Here is a 21,076-nt window from a genome sequence, read left to right as displayed (position 1 = left end):
CTTCCTGCCTATGTCGTTGGTACTGATGTGTACCACAACCTCTGGCTGGTCACCCTCCCCCTTCAGAACGCCCCCTGTCCGTCCAGAGGCATCCTTGACCTTGGCACCAGGGAGGCAACATACCATCCTGGAGCAAAAACAAGAAATGCTGGAATCACTCAGCAGGTCTGGCAGCATCTGTGGAAAGAGAAGCAGAGTTAACGTTTCGGGTCAGTGACCCTTCTTCGGAACTGACAAATATTAGAAAAGTCACAGATTATAAGCAAGTGAGGTGGGGGTGGGGCAAGAGATAACAAAGGAGAAGGTGCAGATTGGACCAGGCCACATAGCTGACCAAAAGGTCACGGAGCAAAGGCAAACAATATGTTTTTCAGGTTTGCACTTGCTGCTGTTCAATATTCAGTGTATTCATTTCAACACACCATTAACGTATTGTTTGCCTTTGCTCCGTGACCTTTTGGTCAGCTATGTGGCCTGGTCCAATCTGCACCTTCTCCTTTGTTATCTCTTGCCCCACCCCCACCTCACTTGTTTATAATCTGTGACTTTTCTAATATTTGTCAGTTCCGAAGAAGGGTCACTGACCCGAAACGTTAACTCTGCTTCTCTTTCCACAGATGCTGCCAGACCTGCTGAGTGATTCCAGCATTTCTTGTTTTTGTTTCAGATTTCCAGCATCCGCAGTATTTTGCTTTTATACCGTCCTGGAGTCTCTTTCACATCCACAGAAGCGCCTATCTGTGCTTCTGACTATAGAGTCCCCAATAACTATTGCTCTTCTGCGCTTTGTCCCTCCCTGCTGAACAACAGTGCCAGCCGTGGTGCCACTGCTGTGGCTGCTGCTGTTTTCCCCTGATAGGCCATCCCCCCAACAGTATCCAAAACGGTATACTTGTTAGAGAGGGGGATAGCCACAGGGGATTCCTGCACTGACTGTCTGCCCCTTCTAGCGGTCACCCATCTATCTGCCTGCACCTTGGGTATAAACACTTCTCTGAAACTCAATTTCAATATATTTTGGAGTCTTTCAATTTTCCAACAACTTCTTTATCAGTGACGTTTGTATGGCTTCTGGTAACTGAAATCTGGGGCCGGATTTTCAAAGCCCACTGAGTGCACGTGCAGAGGCTAGCGTGATTTGAAGATCGCAGTCTCTGAGGTTAGCACTGGGAACCACCGCCTCCGGAATGCGAGGCCGTATTTAAAGGGATGCCAGCAGCGGAGGAACATGTTTGACACACGCCTCCAATTAATACCCTGTTGAGCTCAGTGAAGAGTCATTGTCAGCAGCAGGTTTAACTTCCACATGGAGGACGCCATGTGGGGAACACAACCGGGTGTTCGAGACGTGAACACTGGAGGGCCATGAGGGCTGATTAAAATACTGCAGAAGCCCCCAAAAATAAAGCTCAGCTGCTTCAAAAGTGCCACAGAGTAGCCATCGCTGCTGCAGTGGTGAGTGGCAGTAATCAGAGGGATGTGAGCCCACTGGCATCGCTGGGGCACCTGGGGTTGGCAGAGGAAGGCCTGGTGAATGCACAAAGCCCAGCTGAGGGAGTTCAGATGGGAACAGGCTACTCTGACATTGGAAAGAGCAGCCAGGATGAGCTGCAGCAGATGCAACCTCCTAGACAGCAGGAGATCAGAGGAGCACAGCAGGGGGTTTGGGGGCTGCAAGGGGAGGAAGGTGCTACCCAAAACATCGGGTGCACAGCCCAAGAGTCAGCTACCTGCAAATGACAGAGCGCCAGTGCTGTATGTTATAACCTCAGTGGAGAGCATTAACCTTCAAACAAGAGATATGAGCTCCCCAGACCAATTAAAGAATTACACAACAATATTTCACTTTTTCAGACTTTTACTGCAACAACTAAAAATCAACATTAACTAAACATTACTGAGGTAGCTAATCCATGAAATTACAGAGAAAAGTTTTTTCCATTAACTTCTGAATGCACTCGAAAATCCCACACCACGACTGGGATTTTGACTTGGCAATGGGGGGGGGTCGACCACCAGCAAAAGTGTTGGCGAGAGCCCCGCGTTGCCTGCTCTTGGGATAGCCCATTGGGTCAAGTGCCAATCTAAGACTCTGGCAATGAAGTGCCACTTGCTGAGAGCTGTCGGCCAATCAGAGGCCAGCAGCTCTTTAACTGAGCAGCTCCACCACAGAGGCGGTATCTGCTGCCGGTTCAGCAATCACCCGAAACCCTGGAACGAGGCCAATAGGTAAATCACAGTGGGAGGGGTTTCATGTGTATGGGGAGGGTTGTGGGGGAGGGGGTTGTAGGGGTATCGGAAGCAAGGGCAGGGGGGTGGCTCTCAGTGGGCTCCTCTCTTCCCAATGCCAGGTCCCTTGTTCAGGCACAGCATGCTTCTCGTACGGTGACAGGCCCGCCTGCTGCTGGGCTAATTCCAGCAGTAGTGTTGGGATGAGGCCCTTAGGTGATTAGTTAATGCCCAATTCAGGGCCTCAATTAGTAGCAGGAAAGCCTTCAAAGGCCTTCCCACTCCTTACTTAATTTGTGTGTAGACGGGAAGATGGCAGGGTCCCCCCTCCTGCCACCATCCCACCCGATTTATATGCTCTCCCCGCCTCCACACCCGACACAGGGGAGAGCATAAAATTCCACCCCCAATTTACACATTACAGGACGTTCTCTTTGAAAATGTATCCTTGCAGTTAAAAGTCCCAAACTCCTCCCAGCGGCAATGGGTTGGATCTCCCAGTGTCCTTCTCAAAGCCAACTTCCTCTTCACTCACTTCTTCCGAGCACATTCGACTGGACTTCTGTTAATAAGGCAATCTCTGGTGATCTCATTCTCCGCAAATCTTGAACTGAGTTCAAATCTGAGCAGCTCTTTGCTGTATCGGTAATCTGAGAGCAGCTGTTTCTTTCTCTCTCTCTCTCTTTAAGCTGTTCAGCTCTGCTGGTCTTCCTTTATTCTTTTCAGCCTCCAGACCTAGGAAAACTTCTCAAATTTATCCAGATCAAAAGTCAATGGTCGTTTGCCTTTTACAATTCTCAGAGGCCATAAGTCTGACCATAGTAAAACCACCTGGGCCTTCCTTTTCAGCTGTTAACAATTGCAACGCAAATCTGCATTTTAGAGCCCCTGGTTCCCTGTTTACAATCTGTGCATCTGGCAGAGCGAAACCCATTGTTCTTTAGGTGTTACAACCTTGCACCCTGCTTTCAAAAGGATCTTTGATCTGGGTTCCTTGTTCTCATGGTAACCAAGATCTCTGGCTTGTCTCTGGGCAGAATTTGTGTGAGGTCACATGTCTCCTCCGAATATCCATTTTACACTGGATTAAAGAGCACTGTTTCCAAAACAGAACCATACTACAATGTCCAGTGTTCGTAACACGTAGGAGGCTGTGCCTATCCAGACACAGTGGCGCAGTGGTTAGCACTGCAGCCTCACAGCTCCAGCGACCCGGGTTCAATTCTGGGTACTGTCTGTGTGGAGTTTGCAAGTTCTCCCTGTGTCTGCGTGGGTTTTCTCCGGGTGCTCCGGTTTCCTCCCACAAGCCAAAAGACTTGCAGGTTGGTAGGTAAATTGGCCATTATAAATTGCCACTAGTATAGGTAGGTGGTAGGGAAATATAGGGACAGGTGGGGATGTGGTAGGAATATGGGATTAGTGTAGGATTAGTATAAATGGGTGGTTGATGGGTGGTTGATGGTCGGCACAGACTCGGTGGGCCGAAGGGCCTGTTTCAGTGCTGTATCTCTAAACAGATGGTCTTGGATCTTTGTGCTGTGATCCACAATGACCTGAGGCCTCGCAGCACCCATGGCAGTCCATTACCTGCAGCTTCAAGGTCTCCATCACCCTAAATTTCTATACAACTGGGTCATTCCAGGGATCAGTTGTGGACCTAGGTGGCATCTTGCAGGCGGCAGCTCATCGGGCCATCAGGAAGGTCATGGATGCCATTTTCAGGAGGGTGGGGACTACACCCACTTTGACAGAGATGGGCATGTGCAGGCAAAGAGGGCATTGGGTTCAGCTTCCATCAGTGGATTCCCCCAGCTACAGGGTATCATGGCTGCTGCTCAAGTGGCCATCAAGGCACCAAGCCAATGAGATCCATCAGCAGGAAGGGATTCCACCCCCTCAACATTCAACTGGTCTGCGACCACAAGAAGAGATTCCTGCGGAGGTTTAAAAAGCGTACCAAAAGGACAGAGTCGGAGACCGGAGAGAGAGAACGAACGGCAGGAGCGGAGGTTTAAAAAGTGCACCAAAAGGACAGAGTCGGAGACCGGAGAGAGAGAGAGCGAGAGCGGAGCAGGAAAAAATAGAAAAGTGACATCAGAGTGATGTCACAATCGATTCTGAGAGCAGGGAAACAGAGAGTCACCGGGGTAAGTTTACAGATAAGCTTTTAATTTTAATTTAATTTAAATCAAACATAGAATAAGACTTGATTGGTTTATTAGTATATGAACTTAAAACTAAAGAGTATTCTATAATTTATAATAGAGAGAGAGAGAGACCAGTAGGAAGTGTATTAGTTCAAATTGGGACAACTTAATATATAAGCTGTATTAAGTATTATTAAGGTTTATCAGTATTTGTAAGGTTTTCTAATAGTAGTAAGGTTTATTAGTATTGGCAAAGCTTTATTATTGGTGAGATCTATTAAGACTTAGTGTGCAGATTACAGGCTGAGTGTGGACATTCGACTTTGGTGAGTGGTGGGTTCGGTGAAGGGAGAGGAGGTGCTCCATTTTTCTACTTTTTTTTTCTACTTTTTTATCCCTCCCGTATTTGGTTCTTGTTTCAGTGCAGTGGAAGGAGCTGTTTGGTGAGTACTTGGTAAGCTATTCTACTTATAATAAATAGTCTGTAAAGTTAAGGTATGGCAGGGCAGCTCGGCTGAGTGGAATGTACAGCCTACAGCATGTGGGAAGTCACGGACGCACCACGTGCCCTAGGGAAACACATCTGCAGGAAGTGTCACCAGCTGGAGAAGCTTGAGCTCTGGGTTTCGGAACTCGAGCGGTGGCTGGAGTCACTGTTGTGCATCCGCGAGTCAGAGGACTGTGTGGATAGCATGTTTAGGGAGGTGGTCACACCACAGATTAGGAGCATGCAGGCAGATAGGGAATGGGTGACTGCCAGGCAGTCTAAGAGAGCCAGGCAGGTAGTGCAGGAGTTCCCTGATATGAAGTTACTGGCTAAGGGATTTTCTATTTTGGATACTGATGAGGATGATGGTTCCTCAGAGGAGTGCAGTCAGCGCCAAGTTTGTGGCACCACTGGTGGATCAGCTGCACAGGAGGGCAGGAAGAGGAGTGGAAAAGTAGTAGGGATAGGAGATTCATTAGTTAGGGGAACAGACAGGCATTTCTGCGGCAGTGACTCCAGGATGGTATGTTGCCTGCCTGGTGCCAGGGTCAAGGATGTCACGGTGCGGCTGCAGGACATTCTTCTGAGGGGAGGGTGAACAGCCCGAGGTCATGGTCCACATTGGTACCAATGACGTTGGTAAGAAGGGGGATGAGGTCCTGAAAGCAGATTTTAGGGAGCTAGGAAGGAGATTAAAAAGCAGGACCTCAAAAGTAGTAATTTCAGGATTACTCCCAGTCCCATGTGCAAGTGAGCATAGGAATAGGAGAATCATTGAACACATGGCTGGACAACTGGTGTAAGAGGGAGGGCATCAGATTTCTAAGATATTGGAACCGGTTCTGGGGCAGGTGGATCCTGTACAAGATGGACGAGTTGCACCTTAGCAGGACTGGAATGAATATCCTCACAGGGAGATTTGCTAGTGCTGTTGGGGAGGATTTAAACTAAATTGTCCGGGGGATGGGAACCTGAGAGGGAGCTCAGATTGGAGGAAAGAAAAACTGGTAACTAGTCAGGGGGATGGGAACCAGGAGCAAGTATTAGAGAGGAATACCAAGCTGCACAGAATACTGGGAGAGAAAGCACGAGAATAAGGAATAGTAAGTTATTAGGTGGGGGTAGAGTAAGGGCGAAAGTAATAAAGTCTAAATCAGGGTTAATGTGCATGTATGTGAATGCATGGAGTGTGGTTAATAAGAGATAGAAGCGCAGATTGACATGTGGAAATATGATGTTGTGGCTATAACAGAGACTTGGCTTAAAGAAGGGCAAATATTCCTGGTTTCAAGGTGTTCAGGAAGGATAGAAAAGGGAAAAAAGGGGAGGGGTGGCGGTATTGATTAAGGAGAGCATTGCAATGCTGGAGAGAGAGGATGTTACAGAGGGGTGAAGGACAGTATCAATTTGTCTAGAGCTAAGGAACAATAAAGGTGTGGTTACATTGCTCGGTGTTGTCTATAGGCCACCAGCTAGTGGGAAGGACATGGAGGAACAAATTTGCAAGGTAAGTACAGAGAGGTGCAAAAATTATAGGGTAGTTTTAATGGGGGACTTTAATTATCCAACATAGACTGGGATAATAGTAGTGTAAAGGGAAGTGAGGGGCAAGAGTTCTTAGAGTATGTTCAGAAAACTTTTCTGCAACAGTATGCTGCTAGTCCACCAAGAAAGGAGTGTTACAACCTTCTTACCAATGAAAAAGGTGTCTAGGGGTCTTTTGCTGTTTTCACCTGGTCTTATTGTAACAGGATTTTATTTTTAAACACATTGTGTTTTGAGCTCCCACTTTGTGAATCCTTGTTCACACTTTCCAATTATAAGGCAAAGAAATGAGCACAAGCAGACTTTCTCAGTTTTAAAAAAGGAAAGTGAAATGTATTAAACCTTAAACTTAAACTGTAATACAGTTAACGCCGACTGATATATAATACGCCCATGCTAGCATTCACACGCAATACACGCAAGCAAATAGGGACAGAAAAGAGGAAAGGAAATTCTAGTAGAGAGGGGTTTGAGGCAATATCAGAAGAGTTTCTTGTTTACTGTGCTCACTTGATTATAGGTAGTCTTGCTGTTCATCAGGGCCCAGTGTTCTTTTTAAACCTTGTTCACGCAGGAGACTTTTCTCTCTTTGAGGTTCACGTGTTTTCACAAGATTCAGTTCTGTAGGAAAGAGATGAAGGCAGGCAGGACTGGAGAGGAGGTTTAGTTTAGTTTTTAGTTTAGTGATACTGCACTGAAACAGGCCCTTTGGCCCAGTCTGTGCCGACCATCAACCACCCATTTATACTAATCCTACACTAATTCCATATTCTTACCACATCCCCACCTGTCCCTCTATTTCCCTACCACCTACCTATACTAGGGGCAATTTATAATCGCCAATTAACCTATCAACCAGCAAGTCTTTGGCATGTGGGAGGAAACCGGAGCACTCGGAGGAAACCCACGCTGACACAGGGAGAACTTGCAAACTCCACACAGGCAGTACCCAGAATTGAACCCGGGTCACTGGAGCTGTGAGGCTGCGGTGTTAACCACTGCGCCAAAGTTCCAACCGGGAGCACACGGCTTTCTGAGTTCAAACCCTCTGGTAGTTCAAATTCAAAACCTGCAACAGTCAGTCAGTCATGTGACCAAAACTGGTCTGACCACTTCTTCTGTGTATTGGGGAAGCAACGACTGGGTCCCCATTATTCCAACACTGTCTGTCACTATGCATATGTCTTTCAGTCAGGGGCTGGCAATTTTAAGTTTTAATGTTCATGTGGCGAATTCATGTGTACCTCAGTCTTGGTAGGTGGGGGGTTTGCCTGATAGGAGGCACTGATAGACCTGGTTCTTGGGAATGAGGTGGGCCAAGTGGATCAAGTATCAGTAGGAGAGTATTTCAAGGATCGTGATCATTGTATCATAAGGAAAAGGACAAAGAGCAATCCAGAGTAAGAATAATTAACTGGGGGAAGGCCAACTTCAATGGGGTAAGAATGGAGCTGGGGTGAATAAATTGGAGTCATAATCTGGCAGGAAAACTGGTAGATGAACAAGAAGAGATAGTTCGAGCACAGTCAAGGTATGTTCCCTTGAATGGGAAAAGTAGAGCAAGCAAATCCAGAGCTCCCTGGATGACAGAAGAGGTAGAGATTAAGATAAAGAAGAAAATATGTGCTTATGATAGATGCCAGGTAGAAAATATTATTGAGAACCAGGCTGAACATAGAAGGTCCAGAGGGGAAGTGAAAAAGCAAATAAGAGAAGCAAAGAGAGAGCATGAGAAGAGACCAGCAGCTAGCATTAAAGGAAATCCCAAAGTTTTCTATTGGCATATAAATAGCAAAAGGGTGGTAAAAGGAGGTGTGGGGACAATTAGAGAGCAGAAAGGGGATTTACACATGAAAGCAGAGGGCATAGCTGAGGTAATAAAAGAATCTGTCTTTGCCTGAGTTGCTGCATCTTCCTTGGTAATGCTGAAAGAGGAGGTAAGTCAGATACTCGAAGGGTTTAAAATTGGTAAAGAGGAAGTATTAGATAGGCTGTCTGAACTTAAAGTGACCAGGACCAGATGAGATACATCCAAGGATACTGAGGGAAGTGAGGATGGAAATCGCAGAGGCACTGGCCATAATTTTTCAGTCTTCCTTAGTCTCAGGGGTGGTGCCAGAGGACTGGAGAATTGCAAACATTACACCTTGTTTAAAAAAGGGTGTAAAGATAAGCCCAGAAACTACAGGCCAGTCAGTTTAACTTTGGTGGTAGAAAACTTCTAGAAAAAATAATCCGGGACGAAATCAATAGTCATATGGACAAATGCGAGTTAATCAAGGAAAACCAGCATGGATTTCTTGAGGGAAAATCATGTTTAACTAACTTGCTGGAGTTTTTTGAGGAGGTAACAGAGGGTTGTTGAGGGCAATGCTGCTGATGTGGTGTACATGGACACAACAGACTTGTGAGCAAACTTAGAGCTCATGGAATAAAAGGGACAGCAGCAACATGGTTACGAAACTGGCTGAGACAGGAAACTGAGTAGTGGTTAATAGATGTTTTTTGGGCTGGATGAAGGTTTGTAGTGGAGTTTTCCAGGGATCAGTGTTGGGACCATTGCATTTCCTGATGTATATTAATGACCTAGACCTTGGTGTACAGGGCACAATTTCAAAGTTTGCAGATGATATGAAACTCTGAAGCATTGTGAACTGTGAGGAGGATAGTGCAGAACTTCAAAATGACATAGACAAGTTGGTGGAACGGACAGACAGGTAGCAGATGAAGTTCAATGCAGAGAAATGTGAGGTGATTCATTTTGGTAGGAAGAACATGGAGATACAATATAGAATGAAGGGCACAATTCTAAAGGGGGTGCGGGAGCAGAGGGATCTAGGTGTATATGTGCATAAGTCATTGAAGGTGGGAGGACAAGTTGAGAGAGCAATTAATAAAGCATACAGTATCCTAGGTTTTATTAACCTAGAGTACAAAAGCAAGGAAGTTATGTTGAACTTGTATAAGACACTAGTTCAGCCTCAGCTGGAGTATTGCGTCCAGTTCTGGGCGCCACACTTGAGGAAAGACGTGAGGGCATTGGAGAGAATATAGAAAAGATTCATGAGAATGGCTCCAGGGATGAGGAATTTCAGTTATGAAGATAGATTGGAGAAGTTCGGGGCGGCACAGTGGCGCAGTGGTTAGCACCGCAGCCTCACAGCTCCAGGGACCCGGGTTCGATTCTGGGTACTGCCTGTGTGGAGTTTGCAAGTTCTCCCTGTGTCTGCGTGGGTTTTCTCCGGGTGCTCCGGTTTCCTCCCACAAGCCAAAAGACTTGCAGGTTGGTAGGTAAATTGGCCATTATAAATTGTCACTAGAATAGGTAGGTGGTAGGGAAATACAGGGGCAGGTGGGGATGTTTGGTAGGAATATGGGATTAGTGTAGGATTAGTATAAATGGGTGGTTGATGGTCGGCACAGACTCGGTGGGCCGAAGGGCCTGTTTCAGTGCTGTATCTCTAATCTAATCTAATCTAAAGTTAGGACTGTTTTCCTTGGAGAAAAGGAGGCTGAGAGGTGATTTGAAAGAGTATTCAAAATCATGAGGGGTCTGGACATAGTAGATAGAGAGAAACTGTTCCCACTCGTGAAAGAATCGAAAACGAGAGGGCACAGATTTAAAGTAATGGGTAAGAGAAGCAAAAGTGACATGAGGAAAAACTTTTTCTCGCAGCTAGTGGTTAAGGTCTGGAATGTATTGCCTGAGAATGTGGTGGAATTAGGTTCAATTGAAGCATTCAAAAGGGAATTAGGCAGTTATATGAAAAGGAAGAATGTACTGGGTTATGGGGAGAAGGCAGGGAAATGGGAATGAGGGAGTTGCTCTTTCAGAGAGCCAGTGTGGACATGATGGGCTGAATGGCCTCCTTCTGCACTGTAACAATTCTGTGTTTCTGCGTTCACTTCCCTGGCAGCTGCCATGACTCCTTCATCCTCTATTAGTCCAAGCTGCCTCGGTACTTCACTCCATCCCTCAAAGTGCATTGCTGAATCCAAGTGGACATGGGATATCACTTGAAGAGATGCCTACTGGTCCCTCTATCGCAGCCCCAGACAGAGGCACAAGGGCAATACAACCTATACCACCTGCTCAGCAGGACAACCATTGAACAGGCCATCTGGTTTCTGAAGATGCATTTCCGGAGCCTGAATCAGTTGTGTGGCACCCTCCAATACAAGGGTCATGGTCATTGCGCTGGTCTGCTGCGCTCTCCATAACATCTATGGCCCTTCAGAGTGGTGTGGACCTTGAGGACAGTGAGGCCCTGGAAGGAGACAGCTCATCAGGGGAGCAGAAGGAGGTAAGACAGGAGGACGAAGAGGGGGCAGAGGGGACAACACGGAAAAGAGAGGTGCCCCTGCTGCATGACAAGGTGGCCTCCTCCTGCCACCTGCTGGGAAGAAGCCCTCCCTCCTCTCCCTCATGGTCTCCTGCATTAGATCCAGGTGGGCATCGGTGAAGCGAGGGTCTGCCCTGCCCCTAGTGTCAGGCTTCCAGCTCCCCTGTGACATCTCACTTCCCTCTGGTTCTGTGGAAGGCAGATCTCACCCTCAGGACAACCAGCAGCCTCGGTGATGGTTAATGTGGAATTCGACATGACCTCACACCTGATCTGAGCCACTGCCATTTTCAATCCCACTGGCTCTAAGTGGACAGAAAACATGTCTCCATACCAACTAAGGATTTTCCCACCTGAAAATTGCAATCGGAATCAGCTTCCCAGAGAAGGCAGGTTTCAGACCCAAAACCAGACCCAGTTCCTGTTTCCCACCTCCATAATGAAAATCCAGCCCCTGGCAACAAAGGTAATAACGATAGAAAATTCTGGAAATAGCAAGTCAGGCAGCAGCTGTAGAAAGAGTTATTGGCAGAATTTTCCTGGCCGCATTGAGAGCGGGTTGGGGTGCTGGGAAAATACGAAAGACCACTTAGCGATGGCTCACAGATGCATTCCCGCCACTGGGATGTTTTCCGGGGTGGCCCGGGATGTGGATTGGTTGCCCGCTCCATGGAAACAGGTAGCCAATTTAATCTGTAAAGCTCCAATGAGGTGATTTTTCAGGCTCACCGGCAATTTCCCAGTGGCAGAGTGGCCCCCCCTCAATGCACGCGACCTCCCTCTGGCAGGTTGGCAGGCTTCGGAGCCAGAGGCTCCATCCTCCATTAACGGGGCCACAGGAAGGAAAGGCTGCCTCCACAACCTCAACCATTGCCCCCACAGGGCTTTCCTCTCCATTCCACGGGGCCTTCCACCTTGCCCACTCTGCATTATTAATTTAATTTAATTTTATGTCTCTGAGGGTGCTACTATTCTGAGACTGTAATATTACTTGTCCCTTGATGTGTGATCTGTTGTTAAGAGTCACAGGACTACAAATAATATCCAAAATAAACATGGGGTTTATTATAACTGAACTGGAAAATACATGCATTAAGAGTGGGCGGCACAGTGGCGCAGTGGTTAGCATCGCAGCCTCACAGCTCCAGCGACCCGGGTTCAATTCTGGGTACTGTCTGTGTGGAGTTTGCAACTTCTCCCTGTGTCTGCGTGGGTTTTCTCCGGGTGCTCCGGTTTCCTCCCACAAGCCAAAAGACTTGCAGGTTGGTAGGTAAATTGGCCATTATAAATTGCCCCTAGTATAGGTAGGTGGTAGGGAAATATAGGGACAGGTGGGGATGTGGTAGAAATATGGGATTAGTGTAGGATGAGTATAAATGGGTGGTTGATGGTCGGCACAGACTCGGTGGGCCGAAGGGCCTGTTTCAGTGCTGTATCACTAAACTAAAGTTACTGCAACAGCACATCTAAACACTTATTGTGTGGGGCTCCGCCCACAACTGACTGGTCATGTGACTTGACATCACTTCCTCTGATGATTTACACTTGCAGTCCTTAAGGTGGTCCAGTTTTAAGGTCCTCCCACAACAGAGACATCCTTATGGTTTCCCTCTTGCCTTAGCAGCGCCTACCTATCCTGGTGGAGCTACCAAGGCTCCAGAACTGCCAGCCCTCTGTTTGGGCCAGTAGCATTGAGAGCCTGCCCGCTGTCCTTAGGGCAATGACCGTGAAGATGGCCAATTAGGAGACCGCCTCTGGGAATGTTGCTGAGCTGGTCTTGCTGCCGGCAAGTGTCGGCAGGATCCCCGTTTGGTCCTGGCGTCAAGGTCCCAAAGCCCATGGGAAAATTCTGCTCAATGTTTCAGGTTGGTGACCAGTCATCAGACCTGCTGGGTTATTTCCAGCATTTTCTGTTTTTATTTCTGATTTCCAGCAACTGCAGTGTTTTTTTTTACAGTGGTTTTAGGCTATGTCTGTGCCTTTTTGCCAGAGCTAGAATCCAAACACCACAGGTAACTGCCAAAAAAGAGAGATTTGTTAAGTGATTACTTTGTTCACCATGACAATACGAACAATAAATGTTAGTGTCATACATGTTGGAATTATTCAATGTGGCCAGATATAGTTTGGCTATTCCTGCTGGGCCATGTGAGATGGTAACAGATTTGTCAGTATAAACAATAACATTAGTCCACGTGATGTAGAGGCTTGTTTCTGAACTTGTGTTACAGAGCCACTAGGACCAGAATCCCTGTTAAAGGTGTGTATTATTTTATTATTTCATTTCTATAGATGGTGAATCAAGAAAACTTGCTGAAGGCTGCCTTGCCTCTGACTCTCTTTGCTAGATTCATTGTCAGCAATGGGCTGTCCACAAGAAATGGAAGTCTAGAGATCATCATTGAGAATATTGACCGCATCCTGCCCACACTGTTGAACAACAAAGGGATCCGATTGGTTGAAGGCTCCATGATGTCCATTTCTCCAGAGGTGCTACAGTTATCTGATGCTGATACTCCCTCACAGAACCTTACATACATCATTGCACAGCATCCACAGTATGGCCAACTGTACCGCAAAGGGGCTGTTCTTCATCAGCACAATTTCACGCAGTTGGACATTGACAACATGGATATAGCATACAGACATGGTGGAGGAGATTCGCAGATTGACAGGTTCACCTTTATTGTCACCGATATGAGCAATCACGGCTTTCTGGTCAATGGGAAATTGCAGACTGAACCATCTGTATTCACAATTGAGGCAAGTGGCTAAAGATTATCTGTGCTTTAGGTATGGGCCTTAACGCAAATAGTAAATGCAACTTAGTAGGTAGCTATAATAGTAGAGCAGCAGATTCCTGAGTGGGGATATATAAATTCAAGACTTAGTCTAGTCTTGACTGGTCTTCCTACTTGGCTGAGGTTAAAATTCTGGCTTCTTTGTAAGAAATGGGTTTTGGTGAGAAAACATGGAAACTTAGTCAGGTGGAACTCGGAGCTGAATGATGCCTTTGTGCCTTCTGGGGTAGTGATCCATCAAGAAGCAATATTGACCCCATGGGTTAAGATTCCTGCAGTTACACTATCCTGCAGTTCTCCCACTTTAGGAGTGTGAAAATTGGGGCCTGAGGTATGGATTTGAAATAGGAAAATAATGATACTAAAGTGAAAAAATGATAATGGAAATGTTGGGACTATCCCATTGATCAGATGTAGTGAATGATGGGGAACACTTTCAGTTGAAATGTGAGAAGTCTGAATGGGAATTAATACACACATGTATTGCACAAGATATGTGCTAAAGCTAAACACCTGAATAAAGACTGAAGAGAGAAGATTGGGCACATTTTTCTTGTTTGTTGCTGTGCTTACCTTTGGTAGTCTTATATTAAAATGAAATAAAGTGAAAAATTTTATATCCTCTAGTTTCACTGCTTGTTTATAGATGATGTACAACATCAATAATGAAAGGAGATGAATGGTTTAAGGAATGATTCTTCATAATGAGAGAGTTAGCAATTAAAAATGGACTTATTACCTTTGTTCAGGTGGACCATGTGGACAAGGCTGCTCCAAGAATACTTTACCTTCAGTGTCCATCAAAAGTTGAAGTGTTAAAAAACAGACAGTATGGAATCTACATCTCTTCCCGAGACTTGAAAGCATCAGATAGTGACAGCAAAGATGAAGAACTCACTTTCCATATCTTACGAGTTCCACATTTTGGTTACTTGGAAAATGTCACTACTGGTACAGTACTTTGCACTTTAAAGTTTTTATCAGTCATTTTTCATTCATCTATATTGTCATTTCATTAATATTTATAGATACCCCAATATTTAGATCAAACAGAATGAGTAAATTGAACAGTTCACGTATTCACAGTTAGGACTGTCTTTCCTAATAATGATTTGACTTTTTTTTTAACATTGTAGTTAGTTTGGTAAATAGTCAAATGCTAGACTATACATGTAAGTGTCAGCTTCGTTCAGTTGGTAGCAATCTTTCTCTTGATTCATAGGGACATGGGTTCCAGTCCCACTGCAGATGTAAGCATCTGGTCTAAGCCGTCACTCAGCATAGCGCTCAGGGAATTTTGCATGTTTGGAGGTGCTGCATTTCAGATGAGATGTTAAGGCATGGCTGTGTGATTAGATGAACCTAAAAGATGGCATGGTGATATTCAAAGAAGAGAATGGAGAATCTTTTTTTTTAATTCATTCATGGGCTGTGGGTGTCTCTGGCTAGGCCAGCATTTATTGCCCATCCCTAATTGCCCTTGAGAGGGTGGTGGTGAACTGCCTTCTTGAACCGCTGCAGTCCATGTGGGGTAGGTACAGCCGCAGTGCTGTTAGGAAGGGAGTTCCAAGATTTTGACCCAGCGACAATGAAGGAACGGCGATTATAGTTCCAAGTCAGGATGGTGTGTGACTTGCAGGGGAACTTGCAGGTGATGATGTTCCCATGCATTTGCTGCCCTTGTCCTTCTAGTTGGTAGAGGTCGCGGGTTTGGAAGGTGCTGTCTGAGGAGCCTTGGTGCATTGCTGCAGTGCATCTTGTAGATGGTACACACTGCTGCCACTGTACGTCGGTGGTGGAGGGAGTGAATGTTTGTTGATGGTGTGCCAATCAAGTGGGCTGCTTTGTCCTGGATGGTGTCGAGCTTCTTGAGTGTTATTGGAGCTGCACCCATCCAGGCAAGTGGAGAGTATTCCATCACACTCCTGACTTCTGCCTTGTAGATGGTGGACAGGCTTTGGGGAGTCAGAATCTAGACTGGAATGCGGAAAACAGTGTTATGGTGCGGCTTTATTACAGGGTGTTCAATTGTCTGGACAGTGGACCAGTATGTAGCTGCATCTAGTGATTGGCTCTGTATGATTAAGTTGCTTCTGAGTCAAGTATAATTAGAATGAAATATCTAATTTGTAATCAGTTTTATGCTTCTTGGAGTTGCTGAACCACTTTGTCTTCTGTTCTCTTTCCTCCACTTCTGTATCACTCTTTCACTTCTTTCTTTCATGTTCTCCTGCATTTCTGTCTGTTGCTCTCTCTGTCTGTAACTTCGTTGTTATTATTTGTTCTTGGGATGTGTGTGACAATGCCAGGACCACATTTATTACTCATTCATTCTTTGTTGCTGTGAAAAGGAAGTGGGGTGTCTTCTTCTTGAACTGCTGCAGCTCTTGGGTTAAAAGGGATCAAAGGGTATGGGGCGAAAGCGGCAACAGGCTACTGAGTTGGATGATCAACCAGGATCATAATGAATGGCGGAGCAGGCTCGAAGGGCCAAATGGCCTACTCCTGCTCCTATTTTCTGTTTCGATGTCATGTATCCTTCAATATTCAGTTCCCAATCTATGTCGTCCTGCAGCTATGTCTCTGTAATGGCTATCAGATCGTACTTATTTATTTCTATTTGCGCTCTCAGTTCGTCTGTTTTGTTTCAAATGCTACGTGCATTCAGATACAGCACCTTTAGTTTTGTCCTTTTATTATTTTTGTAAGCTCTAGCTTTATCTGTTAATTTACTCTTAGATTGGTATGCTCTGTCCCTTCCTGCCACAGTCTATCATTTCCCATATTAATACCTTTCTCTCTTGCCTCGTCTCTACTCCTTGATTTACAATATCTTCCTTGCCCCCACTATTCAGTTTAAATTCCTCTCCAGTTATGTGGGTTGCTAGGACATAAACCCTAGCACGGTTCAGGTATAGACCGTCCCAACAGTACAGCCACCACTTTCCCTAGGACTGGTGCCAGTGCCCCATGAACCGTAACTCACTTCTACCACACCAGTCTTTGAGCCACACATTAATTTCTCTAATCTTATTTGCCCTATGCCAATTTGAACGTGGCTCAGGTAATAATCCAGAGATTATCATCTTTTGAGGTTCTGCTTCTCCGTTTGGTGCCTAGTTCCTCATACTGACTATGCAGAAACCCTTTCCTTGTCCTGCCTATGTCGTTGGTACCTACATGGAGCACGACGACTGGATCCTCCCTTTCCCACTGTAAGTTCCTCTCCAGCCCTGAGCAGATGTTCCGAACCCTGGCACCGGACAGGCAACACAGCCATCTGGACTCACTCTTTTCTGCAGAGAACAGTATAAATCTCCCTAACTATACTGTCCCCTACTCCCACTACATTCCTTTTTTCTCCCTCTACTTGAATGGCTTCCTGTACCATGGTCAGGTTGCTCATCCACCCTGCAGCCCCCACTCTCATCCAAACAAGCTGAAAGAACCTCAAACCTATTAAACAATTGCAAAGGCTGAGGCTCCTGCACTCCTGCCCTCTGGGTCCCCTTACCCTGCCTCAGCTGCAGCCACACTCTCCTGTCCCTGACCACTGACCAAATCAGAAGACCCTATCCTAAGGGGTGTGACCGCCTCCTGGTACAAAATGTCCAGGTAACTTTCCCCCTCCCTGATGTGTCACAGTGTCTGCAGCTCGGACTCCAGTTCAATGTCTCTGAGCCGAAACTCTTCGATCCGCAAACACTTACTGCAGACGTATTTGTCCTGGATCACACTGGCATCCAGGAGCTCCCACATGCTGCAGCAGTGACACTTCACCTGTCCTGCCATCTTTAACGTGTTTCAATTAACTACTTAATTATTTTATTCAATTATTTATTTTATTTTCCTTTTATTAATATATTTTATTAAGCTTACCACTAGTTTCTTTACTATTTTAAATGTTAGGATTAGAATGGACCATAATCACTTACTAGATATTCACCAAACAGGTAGTTTCTTCCCTGCTCTCTCTGATGATTGTGACGTCACTCTGATATCACTTTTTGATTTTTCCCCTGATCCACTCCTCCGGTTCCTCGGGCTGTGCTCCGCACTTCCACTCTCACTGACTCCGGTCCTTTCTTAGATATTGATGTTGGATGTCAGATCAATCAAGTAGATTAGTCCAAATTATACAGGACATAGCTTCAGATACCAGAGATAAATCAACATGTTGGTTTTATTAATATTGACAGGTCATAGAAACATAGAAAATAGGAGCAGGAGTAGGCCATTCAGCCCTTCGGGCCTGCTCTGCTATTCAAAAAAGATCATGGTTGATCATCTAATTCAGTAGCCTGTTCCCACTTTCTGCCCATATCCCTTGATCCCTTTGGCATTAAGAAATATATCTATCTCCTTCTTGAATATATTTAATGACTTGGCCTCCAATGCTTTCTGCGGTAGAGAATTCCACAGGTTCACCACCCTCTGAGTGAAGAAATTTCTCCTCATCTTGGTTCTAAATGGCATACCCCGTATCCTGAGACTGTGACCCCTGGTTCTGGACTCCCCACCCATCGGGAACATCTTCCCTGCATCTCGCCTGTCTAGTCCTGTTAGAATTGTATAGGTTTCTTTGAGATCCCCTCTCATTCTTCTAAACTCTAGTGAATATAGGCCTAGTCAACCCAATCTCTCTTCATACATCAATCCTGCCATCCCAGGAATCAGCCTAGTAAATCTTCTTTGCACTCCCTCCAAGGCAAGAACATCCTTCCTCAGATAAGGAGACCAAAACTGCACACAATACTCCAGATGTGGTCTTACCAAAGCCCTGTATAACTGCAGTAAGACATCCTTGCTCCTGTACTCAAATCCTCTTGCAATAAAGGCCAACGTACCATTTGCCTTCCTAATTGCTTGCTGCACCTGAATGCTTGCTATCAGCGACTGGTGTAGAAGGACACCCTGGTCTCGTTGCACCACCCCCTTTCCCAATCTATCACCATTCAGATAATCTACCTTTCTGTTTTTACAACCAAAGTGGATAACCTCACATTTATCCGCATTATACTGCATCTGCCATGCATTTGCCCACTCACCCAACTTGTCCAAATCACATTGCAGCTTCTGCATCCTCCTCACAGCTCACATTCCTCCCCCCACCCAACTTTGTGTCATCTGCAAACTTGGATATGTTACATTTAGTTCCCTCATCCAAGTCATTAATATATATTGTGAATAGCTGGGGCCCAAGCACTGATCACTGCGGTAGCCCACTAGTCACCGCCTGTCACCCGGAAAAAGACACGTTTATTCCTACTCTCTGTTTCCTGTCTGTCAACCAATTCTCAATCCATGCCAGTATATTACCCCAATCCCATATGCTTTAATTTTGCACACTAACCTCTTCTATGGGACCTTATCAAAAGCCTTCTGAAAATCCAAATACACCACATCCACTGGTTCTCCCTTATCTATTCGACTAGTTACATCCTCAAAAAATCTCCAGTAGATTTGTTAAGCATGATTTCCCTTTCATAAACCCATGCTGACTTTGCCCAATCCTGTTTATGCTTTCTAGGTGTTCTGCTATCACATCCTTTATAATAGACTCTAGCATTTTCCTCACTACTGATGTCAGGCCAGCTGGCCTGTAGTTCCCTGTTTTTTCTCTCCCTCCTTTTTTAAATAGTGGGATTATATTTGCCACCCTCCAATCTGCAGGAACTGCTCCAGAGTCTATAGAATTTTGGAAGATGACAATCAATGCATCCATTATTTCCAGTTATATGTATATATGTATATACGTTATATGTATATACAGCTGCTAGTTGGCTATCCCTCAAGTCTGCCTTTAATTCTAAACAATCCAGACAAGTTCTCGGAATGTCAAAGAATTACTGAATGTGAGTGTTTCTATACATCTAAATGGACAATGTTAGTGATTTTCTCTAAATTTAGCAATTCTGAAATTATTGGTGTGTGTATGTGTCATATGCTACTACACCAATAGAGGGCAATGTAACATCACATGCACTCCATTCTCACTGGAATGTGTGTATTGTTTATTCATAGTTATAAACATCACATCTTTACACAATAAGAACAGCTGAAATGTAGATATGTTGCTTCCAAGCCAGCTACAGTTCTTGTATAAATCCTTTGATGCTTCTTAAATTGCATTAACTTAATATGCATTGCTTACTAAACATCCCCCTGCAGAATCCAAATGACCGAATCTAAACCATGTCTTTCCCTCTATCCCAGAATATATTTTTACCATACAAAGATATTAATAGCGACTTAATATCAACTTCTGTAATGTTACGCTATTTGTCCTATTATTTTCGACATTCTCCTACTAGGACTGGAGTGGCACAGTGGTTAGCACTGCAACTGCACAGCTCTAGCAACCCAGGTTCGGTTCTGGGTACTGCCTGTGTGAAGTTTGCAAGTTCTCCCTGTGACCGTGTGGGGGTGCATGGTTTCCTCCCACATGCCAAAGACTTGTGGGCTGATAGGTAAATTGGCCGTTGTAAAAATTGCCCCTCGTGTAGGTGGGTGGTAGGAGAATTGTGGGGATGTGAGAGGGGAAAATGGGATTAATATAGGATTAGTATTGGCCAAAGGGCCTGTTTCGGTGCTCTATCTCTCTATGACTAGGGGAGACAGATTTAACGGTCTGGGCAAGAGATACAAGGGGGGATGTGAGGAAGAACTGTTTTCCACAGTGAGTGATAATGACCTGGAACTCACTGCCCTTGACCATGGTGGAATGGAGATTATCATTGATTTCAAAGGGAAATTGGATGGACACTTGAGGGAAATATATTTGCAGTGCTCCTGAGATAAAGTGGAGGAATGGAACGAAAGAGAGTTGGCAAGGACTCGATGGGCTGAATGGCCTCCATCTGTACCATAATGACTCTAAGGTTGAGAATTTATATCGCCCCCTGAGGTGGGTGGTGGGTTGGAAAAGGGCCTGTTGTCTCCCTGTCACCAAGTGATCTTCCCAGGTCAGGATAGACCAACAACGGTCTTCCCTCCTAGAAGTCAATTGTGACCAATTAAGGACCTCTTGCCACTGGGATATTACCAGTGGTGGGCAGTGTGTCCATGACGCAGGAGGGCGCCTTGAAACACGAGGCGCATTCCCTGTGGGCTTGTGGGAGGGTTCCTTCCTCCATGGGCAATCTGTGGCCTATGAAGGAGCCCCACTGGGAACCACTTTGCCCACTGGGTCCTCCCTCCCCTAGAACTTCAAATCCACCTTGCCAACGCCTTCTATACTGGCGCCGGTGACCCCGCCTCACTTACCTGAGGTCCAGGGTTCCAGTGCTGAGCCTGAGTCCAAAGCCTCTGTAGTACCAGCAGTGGCCACCGCTCCTGGTGGTACTGCTGAGCTGCTGGCCCTCTGATTATCAGCAGCTCTTGGAGGCGGGATCCCCGTCTTTAAAGGGATGGGGAACCCGGCTTGTGAAACTTAGTTTTTAAAAAGTTGGAGGATTGCTCTTGGGGTGGAGGTGGGGGGGCATGAAAAGGTAGAGGTGGGCTTTCCCCTGCCTTTTCGGACTG

General features: G+C 45.7%; 1 protein-coding gene across 1 annotated transcript in view; it reads left to right on the top strand.

Annotated features, from left to right (window-relative positions):
* The window catches only part of frem1a (Fras1 related extracellular matrix 1a), a 356,873-nt gene that overhangs the window by 249,603 nt on the left and 86,194 nt on the right, over nt 1-21,076 (top strand). Inside the window, exons 25-26 of the mRNA XM_068030756.1 lie at nt 13,100-13,514; nt 14,302-14,503. Coding sequence (XP_067886857.1) covers nt 13,100-13,514; nt 14,302-14,503 — 617 coding nt within the window. The remainder of the gene's footprint in view (nt 1-13,099; nt 13,515-14,301; nt 14,504-21,076) is intronic.

Source organism: Heterodontus francisci, chromosome 4 (genome assembly GCF_036365525.1).
Source record: "Heterodontus francisci isolate sHetFra1 chromosome 4, sHetFra1.hap1, whole genome shotgun sequence".
NCBI lineage: Eukaryota > Metazoa > Chordata > Chondrichthyes > Heterodontiformes > Heterodontidae > Heterodontus > Heterodontus francisci.
Note: the sequence above shows the minus strand (reverse complement) of the source record. Positions and strands in the feature narration are given on the sequence as shown.